This window comes from Oncorhynchus gorbuscha, linkage group LG04, assembly GCF_021184085.1.
Source record: "Oncorhynchus gorbuscha isolate QuinsamMale2020 ecotype Even-year linkage group LG04, OgorEven_v1.0, whole genome shotgun sequence".
Lineage (NCBI taxonomy): Eukaryota > Metazoa > Chordata > Actinopteri > Salmoniformes > Salmonidae > Oncorhynchus > Oncorhynchus gorbuscha.
The window spans coordinates 28,330,824-28,352,081 of NC_060176.1; the positions used below are offsets into that span (position 1 = coordinate 28,330,824).

At 42.3% G+C, this 21,258-nt stretch overlaps 1 protein-coding gene across 7 annotated transcripts; it reads right to left on the reverse strand.

The window, feature by feature from the left end:
• Positions 1-11,363: 11,363 nt before the first annotated feature.
• LOC124033940 lies at positions 11,364-20,439 on the reverse strand. Of its 7 annotated transcripts, none has more exons than XM_046346442.1 (4): positions 16,497-20,439; positions 13,217-13,378; positions 12,772-12,843; positions 11,364-12,532 (listed from the first exon to the last, which is right to left on the reverse strand). In XM_046346442.1, the coding sequence occupies exon 1, from the start codon at positions 19,671-19,673 to the stop codon at positions 17,445-17,447; it is 2,229 nt and encodes a 742-aa protein (XP_046202398.1). In that variant the 5' UTR covers positions 19,674-20,439; the 3' UTR covers positions 11,364-12,532; positions 12,772-12,843; positions 13,217-13,378; positions 16,497-17,444. The 7 variants fall into 7 exon arrangements, with proteins under 7 accessions (XP_046202398.1, XP_046202400.1, XP_046202399.1 ...); XM_046346444.1 differs by having other exon boundaries at positions 12,767-12,843; XM_046346443.1 differs by having other exon boundaries at positions 12,767-12,848.
• Between the last annotated feature and the right edge of the window lie 819 nt (positions 20,440-21,258).

Sequence of the window (21,258 nt, forward strand, 5' to 3'; positions counted from 1 at the left end):
CTTCCTGCCATTCCTTGAGTTTGGTAACAAGGGTTTGGTATCTTTCTTTCATCTCCAACACGTTTCCCTTCAAAGTTAAGGCTCTCCAGAGAGGATCAATGATAAGCTTGGAAACCAGACCCAGAGCTCTGCATCCGGCCTTGAACTGTTGAACCTCCAAATCAGCAACAACTGCCGCAAGCAAACTACTCTCAGCTCCGTACGTACTGGTAAACTCAACCAAATCATCATGGATGCTATACACCCCAGCAGAATTATGAAACAGACCATCTATTCTGTGTCCAATGGATAGAGACAAAGGAACTTCATCAAATTCTTTTTTGCTGGTCAAAAAGGTTTCGAACGGAACAAGCTGACCGTCCTCTGCCCATCCAAGCTCTTGCACAGCATCACTCACAGAACTCACCAAACGCATTGTTCTAGACTCCAACTCTGTTGTCCCAATGTTAGGGGAGCTATGGACTCCTACTTCCTTATCTCCTAAAATCATATTTTCCCAATGTAGAAGACTTGCTTTTGCCTGGTGAGCAAAGCCATCAATCAAATGTAAGCCACAGAAGAGCTGATTTACAAGGCACATCATTGTCTTTTCAATGGAACTAAAGCCACAATGTTATGCTGGTGAATGAGGACCCAAAAGCGACTTAACAGAAACAGAGTCTTTATTCCAGTCTTAAACAAAAACGATACTCCTGGATATTATCTTAGGTAAATACAAAACAGGAAAACTGAAATCCTCTCGTCAGTAGAGAGGAACGACTGGAGACGCGACCACAGACTGCAGGTCGCTTCGGGAAGGCACAGGCCGTAGCTGACATAGACACCTGCTCACACGCAGCATCTGAAGAAGGCAAAAACACGACAGGGCGGAACAAGGACACAGAACAGCAAACATCAAACAAGGATCCGACAAGGACAGAAGCGGAAAACTGGGAGAAATAGGGACTCTAATCAGAGTGCAAAATAGGGGACAGGTGTGAAAGAGTAAATGAGGTAGTTAGGAGAATGGGGAACAGCTGGGAGCAGGAACGATAGAGAGAGAGCGAAAGAGGGAGAGAGGGAGGGGGAGAGAGAGGGATAGAAAGAGGGAAAGAACCTAATAAGACCAGCAGAGGGAAACGAATAGAAGGGAAGCACAGGGACAAGACATGATAATCAATGACAAAACATGACACACAATGTTTCTCAACCATCAGTGGTAGGATGTCTGATCTGTATTCAGCGAGGATTTGTTCAAATTTCTTTTCGGAACCAGTCCCAGCACCAAAACACTTTGAAAAGGTTACAAAAATCCATCTCATCTGTTGCATTTCACCACTCGTAACAATTTCATTGATCATTTTCCTGCAAATGTCAACTTGGTGGTTCTCTGGGCATGGGGTTTGCTCTGTGACCTCAGAGTGAACGTCAGACTCCTTTAAGCAGAAGTCAGTGGGTCCATTATCTTGGCCAAGCTTGACAGTTTCATCTGTTTCGATAGAGATGATCTCTTCAGCATGCAGAGACCATGCAGTCCTTGCATCAGCGACCAGATATTTCAAACCGGTCTTGTTAACCATCTTCTGGGAGTTCATCTTCTCCTCTGTATCATTTGCCTCTTGTATCCTTTTCAAATCCAATTGTCTTTTTTGACAATCTTGCAGGTGGATTAGCTTCTTTTTTCTTGTATTGTCTAGTCACAAGCGGTATTATAAACACTTGTTTTGAAAAGTCTTCATTTGCGACATGTTTCCGTTTAGCCATTCGTTTCAGTTTAGATGAAATATGTATGGCAAATTGACAGCGTTTCTGATTTTGCAAATCTAGATCAAAATTATATTCCAGTATATCATAGACAGTATACATATAAGCCATTTTTGTATTTTTTGAAAACTTATGAACCTCATACATTACGCCATTTGTCAGTAACTGTGAGTCAAGTTTTGTTTTGGATGGTGGTTTGGATCTCACATCAAGTTCCACACCTATTTCTTTGCACAAGGGGTAGCAGTTTTTCACCACTTTCTCTGCAAAGGACATAACGTTTGCCTTTTTAATTTTGCTGACAGGGACCTTCGTTTTTCCGGCTGACAATGTGAGTCCAGTCTCGTTGGAGAGTTTCTTCACAGACTGAGGAACTAGGCCTACTCGTCTACCTCTATGAAATTTCTCTGCCTTCGTGTCTCTTACTTTGCAAGTGGCTCTTTCTCCCTTTTTCCTTCTCAAATCTAATCGTCTTCTTTCTGTTACTTTTTTCAGTCCTTGATATTTCCACACAATTGAGTTAATGACCTGCATTTTACTGGAAATCACTGCAGGTTTCTTTCTTGTGCCAACCCCCAGTGAGAATGATTCCTTTAAATATGGAGGTTTCCTTCTATGTGCCATGCATGTCATTTTCTTAACAACTCGTCTCAACTTTAAAATAATATAGGTAGACAGCTTGGTTTTCTCAATAGGCAAATCAAGATCAAAATTGTGCTCTAGGACATCAATGACAATTTGCTTGTAAGTTCCACAAACATCTTTGGCAAAATTACCAAGTTCAATCATTACACCTTTGGTCAATAATTCCAAATTAAGTTTCTCTTTTGCCCCAACATTGGATTTCACATCAAGTTCTAATCCTATTTTCTTACAGAGGGCATAGGGGTCCTTCATTGTTTTTGATATTGTAGAGGCCATTAGATGCCCGTTTTGGTCCCTTGCAAGGCTGTACGCCGTTCCACCAGCACACTGCGTTACATCTTTCTCAGTTAACAGGTTGTCTGTCTTGACATGCTGAGTAAGTCTGGATACGATGTCCAGATGAGATTTGTCCATTAAGAGCGTGTCTGCAGGTTCAAGATTTTCTGACACACGGTCATAATTCTTTGCAGTTGAAAGGGCATATTTTGTACCTTTTATCGTGTTGGGATCAGGAAGGGTAAACACCTCCATTACCAATTCAGGTTTTCCTAGAACAGTTTTTAGTTTTCTAATCAATTCTCTTAATTTGTGCATAGTACGTGTTGCAAAATCATACCTTTGATGCTTTTGCAAACCAAAATCAAAGTTGTACTCTAGAATGTCACAGACAACATGCTGCTGAGCTCTATTAACTTCTTTAGCAAAATCAGAAACCTCAACCATCACACCTTTAGTCAGCAACTGCACATCTGGTTTCTGATTGGATCCAGACCCAACATTGAAATCCAAGCCAATTTTCTTGCAGTTGGAGTATGGATCCTTCAACTTTTTTCCAGCTGACGACTTTTGCGAAATATGTTTTGAGTAATTAACACGATGTCGCCACATATCTCCACCTTTTCTCCTTTTTTGTGCCTTGACCATTTTCTTCCCTCTTTTTTTTTATTTTAACGTCATAGTCTTCCTCTTGAACAGAGGTAGAAGTAAATGGTTTACAATAGGCTGGAAGAATAGGCCTGTGAGTCCTCATATGACATGGTTGCAGCACTGGAATTAAATTACTGTCACTTGCTATTGCAGGTGACATTATCAGAAACGGTTTGGCAATACTTTGACTTGGGAGATTAACATAATCAGTCAGCACTTGATCATTGTTTAGTGGCTGTATTTGAAAGCTGCTAAATATCTGTGCAGTTGGGTTGATTTGTCCTCCCAAAGAAACACTTTCTGCAACTAAATGTTGCGACTGAGAAAAGGCACATGCTTTTCCAATCTGAATATCATTGGGAGATATGTAAAACCAAGCTTATCTTTGATTAAATTCCCTACAGGGGTGCTTGGGTTATCCTGTTCTGTGTGAACATGGACAACACCTTTACCACCCACATTTACAGCTGGAGCACCAACTTTTGTTGAATTAATTTGAATCTCCCTATCATTTGATTTTGTATGTTCTAATGGAGCACAAATAAGGCTTTGTTTTGTTGTGTCATACCAATTTTCGGCATATGAATAACTTGCATTAAAAGAGTCAGACAAAATGACAGCTGGGGATATCTCCATCTCATCCTCCTCTGGCTTTATATCTACATCCATCTCACACCGACTAAACTAGCTATCTGGGTGACACCCAGGGTCAACTTAAATATAGTTTGGTTAGACCTAGTAATGTCCAAGTAGCTGACCAGGCCTATCTCCGTAAGCATATCAATCCAATTGATTTTTTATAAAGTCCTTTTCATAACAGTGAAAATGGTGAGAGTCTGAGGAAATAGGTTATGTAATATTAGATATAGTGGTGTAACTACAGATGATTCCAAGTTTAAGGGTTTGGCCTACACCAACTGACCAAGGGAGTCCACCCACTCTACTTCTCTGTCTGCTTGTAAAAATGACTGTTTATTACACCACAACACCGAATGGGTGCTTTGTGTCCTGAATTACCCCCACACAGTTGATCAAACTAACCTCAGGCTAACTGACAAGCCTAACTTGCATCTCACTGCAGTAACGTTAAATCCAATGAGACTTGGCACATAACAAATGCGTATTGTGAGTACCACCAAGTAGCCAACTCATCTAGCTAACTATGTATTGAGGTCTATATTGACGGCAAATATGCCACTTGCAAGAGCGCATTGATTGCAGAACATGAATTATCAGTACATGGAGTAGCCTATTGTTTGTGATTGACTAGTGGTTCACATCAAATAGCCTCGCTAAGCTTGCTAACTTTAGTTGGCTATTACTGTAGCTACCTTGATTTTGCAGGTCCCCCTTAGCCTTCCATAAGACAGTTTGGAACTTGAAAAAAAGTTGGTGCTACAGTAAAGTACTTCATCTTCCAGGTGGGTAACTGGTTAACTTATTCTGTAAATGTGAACTGAATGCGCTGAGTCCGAGATAGTGAGATCCTATTGGACCGTTATAGCATGTATTAGCATTTTTCCGTTAGGGAACGCCTACCCTGATGTGCACGTGTGCAACAACTCAATTCGCCCTCGCAGTCCTACAAAACGCTTCTTTTAATTTATTTTTATTTTTTACTTTGGCAAAGGGTAAAGTCTACAAAAAGCAGTCCACTCTGTTTGTAACAGATTATAATTTGGGAAACAGAAAACTGTATGTAGACCAAATATTTCTTAAATTTGCAGAATGTAGGCCAAAATCAATCTCTGTCCACATTCTCCCACTTGTCGGCTACTGGGCTCCCTCTCATCACCCAATTTGGTTGTGAGTGGAAATGCCATCCGGATGCTTAACATTTATGCATCTGGTGAAATATCTGGCTCGTGGTTCTATTTGTGCTCGGAGTGTGTCTGAAAGTCGGCGTTGCAAAAGAATTAACAGCGATGGGTGTAACATCAGCGCTCCATTATTGCTTAGATCGGCCGTAGGGTGCACGGGGGTCAGTTTAATATTTACGTAGCAGGTTAAGAGAACTAACATAGCAGCTGCCAAAGAAGAAGAGTTAGTTCAGTATTGGACACGCAGTCAAATGGTGGACAAGAAAAAAAGTGGAACATATTATGCATAAATATGGAGTGGGGGATTGCACAAGCCTTCTGGAAGATCTGGTGAAGGAGATGATGATGGACAAGAAAAAAAAGGAGAAAGTGTAATATATTCCGAGTGAATATAGAATTGAGGTTCTCAGAACTTTTTGAAGAGCTTGAGGAGTAAATTGAACATGACGAGAGTGAGGATGAATTAACTGTGGCAGGTGCAGTGATGACTGCTGCGAAGAAGTTGAGTGTAGAGGGAAGCAGTATGTTGAGGAAGGTTGGTGTCGAGTGCAAAAAGAGGGATACATGCCCAAGCATTTCAGAGATGGAACCTGGCGAGAGTGAGGATGAAGTGCCTGTGATGAGGACCGCCGAGTTCGGGCCTCGTCCCGAAGATGATAAGGATGATTATGGCCCAGTGGGAGTGAGATTTGTAGAGACAATGGATCATTGCATTTTGGCTGATCCATATGTGGCGTCAAGCTGTGGTGTAGGATCGGTTGGGAACTGTTGAGTTGGTGAAGGTAACTGGGAGTGGACTCATGTAGATTTGTGTTTCCTCCACCCAGAGGGAGCGGGTGCTCTGGATTTCGCAATTAGGGACAGGAATTGTGACTTGCTTTGCTCTCCGGAGCAGGGCGCTGATGAAAGGAGTGACAACGGGTCAGCACTAAGTGTTAAGGAGGAGCAGTTGAAATGTAAGATTCCCGGTGTCTGTGACACACAAGATTCCAAGAACACAGGATGAGATGTTACTATCCTTTGTGCAAGCACTTCCAAGAGTTAATGAACAGTGAGCGTGGTGAAATTTGGGGAGCGCATCGTCAGTAGTGTACCTTTGGTTCCTAGGGTGTTTCGGCCTTTCACACTATACACCCTCCTCAAAGGCGGCCAGCGACAGGGTGATCAATCCTACGCTTGCGTCCCATTCCCAATTAGTCATAGGAGTTGCCTTGTTGTTGATAGCAAACATCCCATGGGACTATGCATGGCAGGGGCGTCCTCCTCCCTGAGTCAATCATTGTTGACCGCATACCTCCTGGCCCTCTCACTTCGGGGCCCAGCTGGGGTCTTTCCTCTTCATCCAGAGCCACTGACTGCTGCCTTCTGCCGCCTCTGATACAGCTTTGATTGCCGAACGCTGGCTCTGGCCCTTAATTCCCAGGTCTCTAAGCAGTCTGGTTGTAGATGTTGCCACAAAACCTCTGCAGCCCACCTCCACTGGTCGGACTTCTGTGTTCCAGCCATGATGCCGTGCTTCGGCAGCTAGATCAGCATAGCGCAGATGTTTTCGCTCATAAGCCTCATCTACTGAGTTTTCCCAGGGTACTGTGAGCTCAATGATGAAGACCTTATTGAGTGAACGGGACCAGAGCACCATGTCAGGTCTTAGGGTGGTGGTTGCGATCTCCGGAGGAAACACAAGTTGCCGGCCAATGTCAGCTAGCATTTTCCAGTCGCGGGCCAAGCGCAGCTGGTCTCGCTCTAATGGTGTAGAGCCGCTCTTCGGTGGTTTAGCCCCTTCGCGGACAAAGTTTGTCCGTAAGGAGTGTGATGCTGCTGTGGGTGGTAGGGAGTTGGTGGCAGCTCGCTTGTCCTCCAGGGCGGACGCAAGGTTTTTAAGGACTTGGTTGTGACGCCAAGTGTAGCGTCCTTGGGCGAGGCTTGTTTTACAGCCTGTGAGAATGTGCCTGAGGTTGGCTGGCATGGAACAGAGGGCACAGTCCGGATCTTCACCATACCATTGGTGAAGATTAACTGGTGTTGGAAGGACGTCATATGTTGCTCTGATGGAAAAGCTCAACCGCCTCGCTTCCATGGCCCACAGATCCTTCCAGCTGATCTTCCTCTTCTCCACACTGTCCCATCGAGTCCACTGTCCCTGTTTGGCAAGAGAGACTGCCTTGGCCCACCTTGCAGCCTCCTCCTGATGGCGTACTTCCTGCACTACCATCTTCCGCCGCTCTGGTGCAGTGGCCTTACTCCAAGCAGCACGGCTAGTTAGCCCAAGGCCTCCTCTCCCTTGCTGAACATGACCCACAATGTCAGCATGTCTGAGGGCTGCTGTTGCCTCCTGGACTGCTTTTCCTGGCCTCCATTTGCGCCCAGTTGCCAAGGTCGGCGCGTTGTTGCTCACCACTGGGTCTCGAGATTCATTCAGTGTCATTTGGAGCCTGGTTTTTGCACACTTTAATTCCTCTGTTAGACTGGTGAGGGGCAGCTTGAGGACACCATCTCCATAGAGGCCTATGGTGGTAAGGCATCGTGGAACTCCAAGCCACTTCTTTAAGTAGCCTGTGACTCCTCTTTCCATCTTCTCCACTGTTGAGATTGGAACCTCATACAGTGCTAAGGGCCACAACACCCGGGGTAGGAGTCCAAACTGCAGACACCAGGCCTTTAACTTTCCAGGTAGCTGGGTGTTGTCGATGGACTGTAGGCTACTACTGATGTCTTTGCGCAGCTGTTGCACCTGGTCTTTGTCCTTCAGGCTTGCATCATACCACCTTCCAAGGCTTTTTACCGGCTGCTCAGACACTGTTGGGATTTGGTCATCTCCGATGAAGAATTTCAGGTCAGAGAGTACTCCCTTCACAATCGAGATGCTGCGTGACTTGGATGGTTTAATCTTCATACGGGCCCAGCTGATGTTCTCCTCAAGTTTTCTGAGCAGTCTCCTGGTGCATGGGACAGTGGTGGTCAATGTTGTAATGTCGTCCATGTAGGCTCTGAGTGGAGGGAGGCGGAAACCAGAGTCGACTCGCTGTCCACCAGCAACCCATTTTGAGGATCTGATGATAACCTCCATTGCCATTGTGAATGCCAACGGAGAAATGGTACATCCCGCCATTATACCTACATTCAGGCACTGCCATGAGGTGGTGAACTCTGAGGTGGTGAAGCAGAACTGCAGATCCTGGAAGTACGACTTCACCAGGTTTGTGATGGTGTCCGGTATGTGGAAAAATCTGAAGGCAGACCACAGGAGTTCATGGGGCACAGAGCCAAATGCATTGGCGAGGTCGAGGAAGACTACATGGAGGTCCCTTTTCTCCACCTTGGCCATTTGGATCTGATGCCAGATCATGCTGGAATGTTCCAAGCAGCCAGAGAACCCTGATATTCCTGCCTTCTGTACAGATGCATCGACGTACGTATTCCTTTGTAGGTACTCAGCCATCCTCTGGGCAATGACCCTAAAGAAGATTTTTCCCTCGACATTCAGTAAGGAGATTGGGCGGAATTGGCTGATGTTCACTGCATCCTTCTCCTTAGGGATCAGGACCCCGCCTGCCCTACGCCACACTTTGGGTATTATCTTCTTCTGCCAAGCTGTTCTCATAAGCCTCCAGAGGAACCTCAGGACGTCTGGTGTGTTCTTATACACTTTGTACGGGACTCCATTTGGCCCCGGGCCTGATGCTGTTCTTGCCCGTCGAACTGTGTCTTCCACCTCTTTCCATGTCGGAGGGCTGGTCTCAATATGATGTTCCGGGGTTCAATGGGTGGGATATCTGATGGGATGGCCAGATGTTCATGTCGCTTTGAGTCAACGTTTGTTATTCTCAGGTGCTCCTCTAGGTCTTTCTTTGTTGTTTTTAGAGCTCCACTTTTTTCTTTTGTGAAGAGACTTTTAAGGAACTTGAAGGGATCTTTATAGAATCGAGTTCTAGTTTGTTCTTTTTCCTTCTGCGTTTCCGTAGGTTCTCTGCTCTACGGAGGGATGCCAACCGGGTTTTGATGTCAGCTTGAAGTGCCTCTATGCCCTCCTTTTCCACTTCCGAGGCCTTCTTCCACTGTTTCTTAAGCTGCCGCCTTTCTTGAACGAGGCGCTTGATTTCTTGTTGCCTTCTGGAAACTGGTGGGGTTGGAACCTTTCTCCCGCCTTTTGCCTCTTCCACTCCAAATCTTTCTGTCCCGTACTCATAGATGATGTCCCCCATCCTCTCCAACTTCTTCTCCACTGTGCCTCGAAGTTTCTCGAGGGTCAAGGTAAGGTCAGTATTCACTGTTTCCCACAACTTCTTGTCACTGGCGCCAGGCCACTTCACATACGGTCTGTGCCCTGGTAGTCTCCTCTCGACTGCAGGTCTGGGAGGCTGGGTGAGTTCCACTCCTGTTGTTGGTTCCACCTCAGTTGCTACTTCGGTGCTTGAGTTTACGTCCTCCATGACAGTGGTACTGATGCACTGCAAACTATGGTTTGCGTCCAGTTGCTGTGCTTCATTCGACTGATTTGATCGCTTTCGCAGAAAGTAATCAATGCGAGTTCTCTGTCTCTCTTTACCCAAACACCCCTTCTTCCCCTGGTGGATCCTCAACCCATGGTGTGATGTAACTTTCCTCCAACCACAGACACATACCTGCATCTGTTTATGGCCCACTGTTGCAGCAGAACTTGTGACAGTTGCTGTGGTGTTCTCTTGTGCTGTGCTCTCATTACTCGTAGTCGTTTCCAGTCCAGTCGTTACCATGTTGTCAGCCGATGAGTCATCTTCCGCCCCCGCTCTCGCAGACTCTAGGGGTATTCTCGTATTTTGACATACAGTTAGGTGAGACGTAGATCTGGTGGAGAGTGTGGGGAAACAGAAGAATTTGTCAGTCATGCTTTTTATGTAGTCTTTGCCAGATAAGGTCAGGATAGGAAGTGTCAGTTATCCCATGAAAGCTTTTGTTTCCCAAAAATACTAGTGTTTTAGGTGTCAAGTTTATGGGCATGTTGCAGCAGTGTGTAGGAGGGAGATGCCTAGATGTGAAAAGTGTGTAGGAGGGCATAAGATGATGGAATGTGTGGTATCGGTGGAAAAACGTTATGGATGGTAGTTGTAGGGCTGCCCATGGGGCTGGAGATCGGAGGTGTCCGGTGAGAGAAAGGCAGGTTGAGGTTGCCAGGGTTATGTATTTAACCGTTATTTCACTAGGCAAGTCGGTTAAGAACAAATTCTTATTTACAATGATGGCCTAGAGTAGTACAGAAAGTGTTGTATGCCGAAGCAGTGAAGAGAGTGGTAGTGGAAGATGGGTACAGGGTGAGGGATCCTGAGAGGATTCCTGTGAGTAGGCAGAGACCAGAATATGTGCTTCAGTAAAGGTGGGCTTTTTAGCATTTATAGCCATTGTTGTCAATTGTACTGCAGAAATCGATCAAAAGTCACAGAAAATAGTGATTGTGGTGGCAGCGGCAGAGAAGTAATTGGGATTGAGAGGATTTACTGCGTAACAGCTGCAGGATTAAGTCTGGTGTGGGACTAGATATAATTCAATAGTGGAATGGTGTGGTGTTTTATTTTTGTATTTTTTTGAGAGGGTTAATAGTTGGGAGGGAAATTTTCCTTTTTGACAATTTTGTATTACCATATCAAAGAATGTAATGTAGTTAGACTGTAAATTGCCTCACACACACCAGTACAGTAGTTGGCGGTGTATGCACTTAAAAGGTGTATGCGATCTGCCAAACAAATTCCAAAGAAGGTAGCAGGTTAGGATAATTAACGTGGCATGTTAGTAGAATGAGGTTAAGGTTAGGAAAGATGTTAGGCTTAGCTAAAATGCTTAGCAGGTTTGGATAATTAACGTGGCAGGTTAGGAGAATGAGGTTATTAAGGATAGCTAAAATGCTATGGTTGTCAACAATCTACTTGTCGTGCAGCCCACACACAAAATGGTCGAGTGGCAACAAATCTGCCCAATTAGCTGATTCGGTTTCCATACACCCACTTCTGTTGACACGCCCACTTTCAGATTCTCCACGTATGCAGCACATGACCCATGATATTCCAGATTGGCCATTTGCATTGGCTTCTTTGTTTTGCAGTCAAGATAAACAGTGCAATATCGCCACCTATCGTACTGGAGGCAACAGTGTTTACTTTGTTATGGCTCGACCTCTCCTCCAGAGCTATTATCCATAACACCTAAATGCCATAATACACGTGCTAGCTCACTTAATACACCAAACAAATATAATAATAGTCTATTAATACTAGTATTTATAATGATAGGTACAACTTATAAAGGCATTAAATAGCATTCATAAAGGCTTCATAAACACCACATAAACACTTCACAAATAGTCTATAACCATATGTCATACTCTACAGATGGTGTGTGAACATACATATTGAGTTATGTCACAGTTGGCAATTCACTCTACAGGGGAAATGGGTATGTAACCCTTCATAGAGTATGACAAACACTTATAGATGATTTGTGAATGTAGTACTTGTACTTGGTTTAAAGTGGGACCGATATTGACATTTTGTATTTCCGTAACAATACTTATTTAATCCCAACTATCCAAGCACCTGTTGCCAAATTGGAATCATGATCCCATAACTAACATCTCCATGTGAAGAGAGTAGCAATACAAATAACAAAGTAATACAAAAAAATGAAACTTTAGATAAAGGCTACAGAGGTAGATAACCAAGAATGGAAAAGCTGGCTGTATTACGTGGAGATAATTGGACAAAAAAGGTGGCATAATTAAGAACAGTTGTTGAAGACAAACAAATCCTAACAAAAATCTTATGGACTAGTCCAATGAAAACAAATTTGATTTACAATTACCATACAAAACTACATTAAATATATTTTTCACAATCCCCATATAAAAATACCAAGTAGTGAGATTTATGTTCCTTGTAAATATTTACAGGATCATGCATGTCTACAGGTTTTTTTTACAGGTAAAAAAGGAATACAATCTTATAAAGATACATTAATCAATGAAACACTCAAGGATGTTGTTTATATGAGTCGGGTAGAATACTACTCTTACTGCTGCGATATGTCAGAAGTGTAAAACAATGGTAATCTACATTTTTGTTGTTTAATTTCAAATGGTGAAATACCAGAGAGCTCTGCTATCCACAGTCAGATGCAGTCAAGTGAGCTGCAATGATTTATGAGTAATGAGTCTATTTCCTGTGACCTCATAACTAATCAGAGTAGTCCAATATGAGGAAAGTGATGAACATTGTATTTCTGTCAGTCAGCCCATGGCATGTAGTCCAAAGACAACCAGTCGGAAATCAACATGACTGTAGGCGCAACAGTGGTGTATAACATCCTCAGGGCAGGTCCGCAAGTTGAGGACGGAAACAGAGTGTGTCTCTCTAGTATGGCAAGCAGAGGACCTGTGAAGGAAGGAGCAACACAAATAATTTAATCATCAGGATCGCTTTTAATGTGATAAGAACCATCGTGTTTTTGAGCATTTACAATGGCAAAATAATTTGTAGAAAGTTGTACAAATATTTATTGTATGTGCAAGCAGTTAACTGTCCCTAGCTACAATATATTGTTCATATTTAAGTAATGATTCATAGAGGTCCACACAGTGAATATGACATGTACAGTCACAAGCTTACCTTACCATCATGATTAAGACGTTTTCTCCTCAAGTGTTGCGGACCTGGAACACCCCACTGCACCAGACCTCCTATACCTAAACTACAACAGGATAATGCTTTGTCCTTTTTTCACAGAAATTGAACTTTGTCTTTAGCCTTTCCCAACCCCACAAAACACACAAGCAGCGGCACCAGGTCAGCCGCAGCACACCACCATGGAACATTTTGGGGAATATGTGCCCAGCTAAAGGGCACAACACAGAGGGTAGCTGGGAAATGACACAAGCCACGCATCAGTAACTGATCCACATCTCAAACCTCTAGGCTGACTACCGCCACAGAATATGTCATTAATAATTTCTCGAGTAGTGCTAGTGTTTCACTACTATTGTCATACATTATAAATAATTAGAAATTACTGGATGTCATTCACAACAGACTCTGAATAGTTTGTGTCCGACGACAAACCTTAAAACACCTTCTGCGCCTTGAGGTCAGTCAGCCCATCGACTGACATGAAAAAAAGTAATGGCTGAAGGTGCAACAGTGGTGTCCAACATCCTCAGAGCAGGTCAACAAGTTGAGGACAGAATCAGACTTCACATCCCGTAATTGTTTCAAGCAGAGGATCTGTGAATAAACATAAGGAGCAGAGCCAAATATTATCATAATGTTTCATGAATATTCAAACCGTCAGGACAGTTAGTAGACAGCACAAAAAAATAAGTGAAACTCACAAGAAGAAAGTCACTACAAATACATTTTTGGGGATCACAAACTGGACCCTGAAAAGAGCTGTTGTACACCCAGATTCAAATAGCATGCATCAAGTTGAAAGAGAAACACACTCGCATCACCTGTGAATACACATGTATGAAATTATTAGATCAAGCAAATTAATAAAAATAAAAAAAAATTTTACCTTTATTTAACTAGGCAAGTCAGTTAAGAACAAATTCTCATTTTCAATGACGGCCTAGGAACAGTGGGTTAACTGCCTGTTCAGGGGCAGAACGACAGATTTGTACCTTGTCAGCTCGGGGATTTGAACTTGCAACCTCAATACCTCATTGACCTCTTCATGAGAGGATATAAATATCCACTTCATTCCGGCCTAGTCACAGTGATAATCATTGTAAAAAGATATCAAATCCCAAGTCACAGCATTACTTGCATATATTTTGATCCAGAAACTAGCTCCCCACCAGTGATGCATAAATCTGAGGAACAATGTGGAATGTTTTATTTCACCACATGGTTGACTCTACACTGTAGAGGTAAAAATACAGCCTGCAGTCATGACGGATCATTGAGAACAGCATGACTGGCTGTGTCACTGCTTGGTACGGCACTGCAAGGCACTAGGGTAGTGCAGATGGCCCAGTACATCACTGGGGCCGAGCTCCATACCAGGACCTCTATACCAAGTGGTGTCAGAGAAAGATTCCAACCACCCAAGCCATCGACTGTTCTCTCTGCTACCGCACGGCAAGCGGTACTGATGCACTAATTCTGAAACCAACAGAACCCTGAACAGCTTCTACCCCCAAACCATAAGCTAAATAGTTAGTTAAATAGTTACCTGAACAAACTCATCACATACGCTGCTGCTACTGTTTACTATTGGTCACTTTATTCCTAGTTATATGTACATACAGTATATACCTCAATTACCTCAAATCCCTGCACATCAACTCGGTACTGGCACCCCTTGTATATAGCCATGTTATCATTACTCATTGTGTATCTATTATTACATGTTTCACTTTTCTATTATTTCTAGGGATGCACGGTATATCTGTAAGCATATCGGAATTGGCCAATATTAGCCACAAACGCCAACATCAGCCCGATGTCTAGTTTAACGCAAATGTGCAAAACCGATGTCAAAGCTGACGTGGGTACCTATATAACGTATGTAGATGACATAATGATGCCACAACAAATACAGCATTACACATGCAACACAGCATTCCTAGCCAAGCCCACAATGTCAGCTGTGTGGATCTATTTTGAAGTTGCAAAGGAAGTTAACAAAAAGGCCATATGCAACGTTTGAGCTGCTATTATTTACGGAGACTTTTATCTCCCTCACCAACTTTAAACATCTGCTATCTGAGCAGCTAACCGATCACTGCAGCTGTACATAGTCCATCGGTATATAGCCCACCCAATTTACCTACCTCATCCCCATACTGTTTTTATTTTATTTACTTTTCTGCTCTTTTTCACACCAGTATCTCTACCTGCACATGTTCATCTGATCATTTATCACTCCAGTGTTAATCTGCTAAATTGTAATTATTCACTCCTATGGCCTATTTATTGCCTACCTCCTCATGCCTTTTGCACACAATGTATATAGATACATTTTTTTCTACTATGTTATTGACTTGTTTATTGTTTACTCCATGTGTAACTCTGTGTTGTTGTCTGCTCACACTGCTATGCTTTATCTTGGCCAGGTCGCAGTTGCAAATGAGAAGTTGTTCTCAACTAGCCTAACTGGTTAAATAAAGGTGAATATATATATATATATATCTATATATATATATATATATATATATATATCTATCTCCAGAGGGGGGAGAAAGTTAAATCTTTCAATACCACAAACCGAATTACTAATTTGAAAGTGCATCAACACCCTACTTAGAAGAAAAGCATAACAAAACTAAGCGCACACTTCCAACAACTAAACATGTTCAAGTCAAGCAGTCATTTGAAAGACTAAGAACATTTCAGCGAGACAACTCAAAGGCGAAACCCATTAACGCCTAGATAATGGAATTCATTGCCCTTGACAATCAACCGTTCTCTGTCGTGGATGATGTACTTTCACCGAACTGGTTCGAGCACCGGTACATACTACCAAGTAGGCACTATTTTTAGATGTTGCTCTACCGGAGTTACACAGTATTGTTGAAACGCACATCCATGAGCTACTTGCTATGGGCGTCACTGCTATTAGCTTCACAAATTACATTTGGACCAGCGATGTCAGCCCCATGAGCATGCTGAGGCTGACAGCACAGTGGGTCGAAGAGGATTTCGTAATGCAGAATAAACACCTTTAACCTGACCCTCATCTCCAGGCAGTTCTTGCAATAGCCAGGGGCTGCTGTGCTGCAAGAGTGGCCCTCTTTTACAAGCAACATGTGCTAGTTGAAGCATTCAAGGTATGGCATGGGTGTGACAATCTTTTGATGAGAACATTATAGGCCAGTGTTGCCCAACACTTTTTCCTGTTGAACTACCACTCTGTTGGCTCTTGTTTAATGTTGTACATATTTTAGTTTTTCATGTATTTCAGGGGTTGGACAAGCTGACGGCAATGACAGAGCTGACCTCACAGTTGGCAGAAATCACACTGATTATACAAGTGTCTTCTGTTAATTGTGAGAGGGACTTCTCTGCAATGAAACGAGTAAGAACATTTAAATGTAGATCCTCTTTGTCCCTCTCCCTTTGAGTTTTTAGTCACCAGAACCAAGGTTTAGAGTAGTTACACCCCCCCCCCCGCTAATTTTTCCCCCACAGCTAACAACATTTCCTGAGGAAACACTGGTACACACAGTCACTGGTTCAACTTCAATAAGAATCTCTCATGGTGGACATCACAAACCTGGAACTCGGCCTGCAGAAAGACAGAATGCATTGTCATAGTAAACAAAACAAAAAACAGAAGAAACTAAATAGCTACTTAATTGAAACAGTGAATAGTTTTCGAAGTGAATGAAGCTCTCACCTTTTGCAAATTATTTGATGTTTGTCTATAAAAGCATGTTCTTCCTGAAGTCTACAGAAATGTGCAACCTTGAATGCTTTAGCAGATAGAAAAGCACTGCAGTGCATTTGTCCTAATGAAAACATCTTGATCTCCAACAAAAATATAGAGATAAAACAGGCTCTCAAAAACGGATTACCAAAATATGATTTAAAAATGTATTTAAAAATAAAATAAAACAAAGCATGACTCGTTTTGACAATGGAAAAGTAGACAACTTTCAGAGCCTTGCTCTCCATCTTGTTCATATTGAAGTTGACAATTCAAGTAGGCAATTCAAAGGTCAAACAAAAAAATGGTCCAGAAATAAGCTAATAACACTAAAATAACAACTGGTCTCCTCTCAAAATGATCATGTTCTTTTTTTCATAAACAAGACCAGGCATCAAAAGTGAATAGAAGGCCAAGGGAATCTGCAAATTCAACTATTGTGACAAAGCCTCTACACTTTTCCTAACAGCAGACTTCGTGAAAAACCTCTACATTGGATTTCAAATCATATAAAAACAGGTAAGCACGTGGAACCATTCACATGTGGTACCAAATGGATAAGCGTTATTTGACATTCAACATTTACTGACACCACGTTTTAACATATTTAGGCTATACAGTATAGTACAAAATAGGTATACAATGTAACTAACTATATTATACTTTTAATCTACTTGTCTGAACTCATCTGAGGTTGCATTGCTGTTTATTTGAACACAAAAGCTAAGGCACTAGAAACATAGCACATTCATGCATTTTTTGAAAGATGCCATGCTATTAAACGGTTCTGTACTGTGGTTTACTATTAAATAGATAAGTACCAAACCACTAAAATAAAATAAGACATATTTCATGTCTATTACTTTACAATTTTCATTCTTCTGCAGGTGTGGCAGAGAGCTTTTCTTCTTCCTTTGCCTACTCTGTCTGGAATGTTTTCCTCATTGACACTATTTTTGGTTCATCCAAAAAGGACAGCCATTCCCAAGTCTGATTCTTCTTGCACATGTCCATGCCTTCAATGGCAATACTGACTGCATTTGACTTAGCTTTTTGCAATTGATCTAATATTGCCAAATCCTTTCTGAATCGATCATTTTTCTTTGACAGGAGCTCTGGATCGACTGGAAGCATCATAGAACATACCTTCAGAAAACTGGCTAGGATCAACTCAACAATCTGAACAGTCAACTCAAAAAAGTCTGTGTCGGTCCACATGGTAAGCCTGTCAAACACAAGGTTCTTGGATACCTCAATGTCATCAAACAAGCATGCATTTCCTTTAACAAGGCCTCTCCCATCTTCCTGCCATTCCTTGAGTTTGGTAACAAGGGTTTGGTATCTTTCTTCCATCTCCAACACGTTTCCCTTCAAAGTTAAGGCTCTCCAGAGAGGATCAATGATAAACTTGGAAACCAGACCCAGAGCTCTGCATCCGGCCTTGAACTGTTGAACCTCCAAATCAGCAACAACTGCCGCAAGCAAACTACTCTCAGCTCCGTACGTACTGGTAAACTCAACCAAATCATCATGGATGCTATACACCCCAGCAGAATTATGAAACAGACCATCTATTCTGTGTCCAATGGATAGAGACAAAGGAACTTGATCAAATTCTTTTTTGCTGGTCAAAAAGGTTTCGAACGGAACAAGCTGACCGTCCTCTGCCCATCCAAGCTCTTGCACAGCAATACTCACAGAACTCACCAAACGCACTGTTCCAGACTCCAACTCTGTTGTCCTAATGTTAGGGGAGCTATGGGCTCCTACTTCTTTATCTCCTAAAATCATATTTTCCCAAAGTAGAAGACTTGTTTTTGCCTGGTGAGCAAAGCCATCAATCAAATGTAAGCCACAGAAGAGCTGATTTACAAGGCACATCATTGTCTTTTCAATGGAACTAAAGCCACAATGTTTCTCAACCATCAGTGGTAGGATGTCTGATCTGTATTCAGCGAGGATTTGTTCAAATTTCTTTTCGGAACCAGTCCCAGCACCAAAACACTTTGAAAAGGTTACAAAAATCCATCTCATCTGTTGCATTTCACCACTCGTAACAATTTCATTGATCATTTTCCTGCAAATGTCAACTTGGTGGTTCTCTGGGCATGGGGTTTGCTCTGTGACCTCAGAGTGAACGTCAGACTTCTTTAAGCAGAAGTCAGTGGGTCCATTATCTTGGCCAAGCTTGATAGTTTCATCTGTTTCGATAGAGATGATCTCTTCAGCATGCAGAGACCATGCAGTCCTTGCATCAGCGACCAGATATTTCAAACCGGTCTTGTTAACCATCTTCTGGGAGTTCATCTTCTCCTCTGTATCATCTGCCTTTTGTATCCCTTTCAAATTCAATTGTCTTTTTGACAATCTTGCAGGTGGATTAGCTTCTTTTTTCTTGTATTGTCTAGTCACAAGCGGTATTATAAACACTTGTTTTGAAAAGTATTTATCTGCGACATGTTTCCGTTTGGCCATTCGTTTGAGTTTAGATGCAATATGTATGGCATTTTGACAGCGTTTCTGATTTTGAAAACGTACATCAAAATTATATTTCAGAATATTATAGACGGTATACATATAACTCCTTTTTGTATTTTTTGCAAACTTATGAACCTCATACATTACGCCATTTGTCAGTAACTGTGAGTCAAGTTTTGTTTTGGATGCCGGTTTGGATCTCACATCAAATTCCACACCTATTTCTTTGCACAAGGGGTAGCAGTTTTTCACCACTTCCTCTGCAAAGGGCATCACATTTGCCTGTTTAATGTTGCTGACCAGGACAGACCGAGACAAGGTACATACTTCTCCAATCTGAATATCACTGGGTGACATGTAAAAACATGACTCCTCTTTGATTAAATTCCCTACAGGGGTGCTTGGTCTATCCTGTTCTGTGTGAACACGAACAACACCTTTACCACCCACATTTACAGCTGTTTGAAGTGGAGCACCAACTTTTGTTGAATTAATTTGAAACTCCCTATCATTTGGTTTTGTATCTTCTAACACATTACAAATAAGCCATTGTTTTGCTGTGTCATATCCATTTTCAGCATATAAATAACTTGCATCAAAAGAGTCAGACAAAATGACAGCTGGGGATATCTCCACCTCATCCTCCTCTGGCTTGATATCTACATCCATCTCACACCAACTAAACTAGCTATCTGGGTGACGCACAGGGTCAACTTAAATATAGTTTGGTTAGACCTAGTAATGTCCAAGTAGCTGTCCAGGCCTATTTCCTTAAGCATATAAATCAAATTGATTTTTATAAAGCCTTTATACAATAGTGACAATTCTGAGGAAAATTCTGAGGAAATATTCCAAGTGATTCCAAGTGTATTGTTAGGTCTATACCAACTGACCAAGGGAGTCCACCCTAGCCTCAGGCTACCTGACAATCTTAACTTGCATGTCACTGCAGTAATGTTAGATCCAATGAGACTTGGCACATAACATAAACGAATAGTGAGTACCACCAAGTAGCCAAATCATCTTGCTAACTAGCTATGTATTGACGGCAAATATGACACTTGCAAGGGCCAATTGATTGCAATACATTAATTATCTGTACATGGAGTAGCCTATTGTTTGTCATAGACTAGTGGCTCAGATCAAATAGAGTAGCTCAGCTAACTAACGTTAGTTAGCAATTACTGTAGCTACCTTGATTTTGCAGGTACCCCTAAACCTTCCATACGACAGTTTAGAAAAAATTAGAAAAAAAAGTTGTTCCTACGACAAAGTATTTCCAGGTGGGTAACTGGTTAGCTTATTCCGAAAATGTAAACGGAATGCTTTGAGTTCGACGCTGCGTATCGAGGCATTAGAAAATCATTCTAAACACTTGGCTAAAATCTTAGTCACAAAAAACGTAGACATGCTGTGGTTCTGCGTAAACGAGCTTCCTTTTCCGCTGAAAACCGGATGTGGAAACTGCACTCAGGCGTTATTATTCCGAGTTCGCTTTTCTCGCTCCAGATTCAAATAACGGGTAACTGCATATTTGGAGCAAATATTTTTGTATAATTAACCCAATATAGAGCCCGTCGTTTCCAATTGGATCAAGTTAGTCATAGAACAAGGAGGTGGGCAGAGTCAAGCACGAGATAGTGAGATCCTATTTGCGCGTTCGATACTTTATTTTGAATTCTTCCGTTAGGGAAAGCCTGCCTTGATGTGCAATAACTAAATTGGTGGAGAGTGTGGGGAAACAGAAGACTTTGTCTGTCATGCTGAGTGTTTATGTAGAGTCTTTGCCAGATAAGGTCAGGGTAGGAAGTGTCAGTTATACCGTGAGAGCTTTTGTTTCCCGAAAATAGTAGTGTTTTAGGTGTCAAGTTTATGGGCATGTTGCAGCAGTGTGTAGGAGGGAGATGCCTAGATGTGAAAAGTGTGTAGGAGGGCATAAGATGATGTAAAGTGTGGTATCGGTGGGAAAAGTTATGGATGTTAGTTGTAGGGCTGCAGATCGGAGGTGTCCGGTGAGAGAAAGGCAGGTTGAGGTTGCCAGGGTTATGTATTTAGCTTTTATTTAACTAGGCGTAGAAGTCAGTGAAGAACAAATTCTTATTTACAATAACGGCCTAGAGTAGTACAGAAAGTGTTGTATGCTAAAGCAGTGAAGAGAGTGGCAGTGGAAGATGGGTACAGGGTGAGGGATCCTGAGAGGATTCCTGTGAGTAGGCAGAGACCAAGAGAGTGATGGGAAGAATATGTGCTTCAG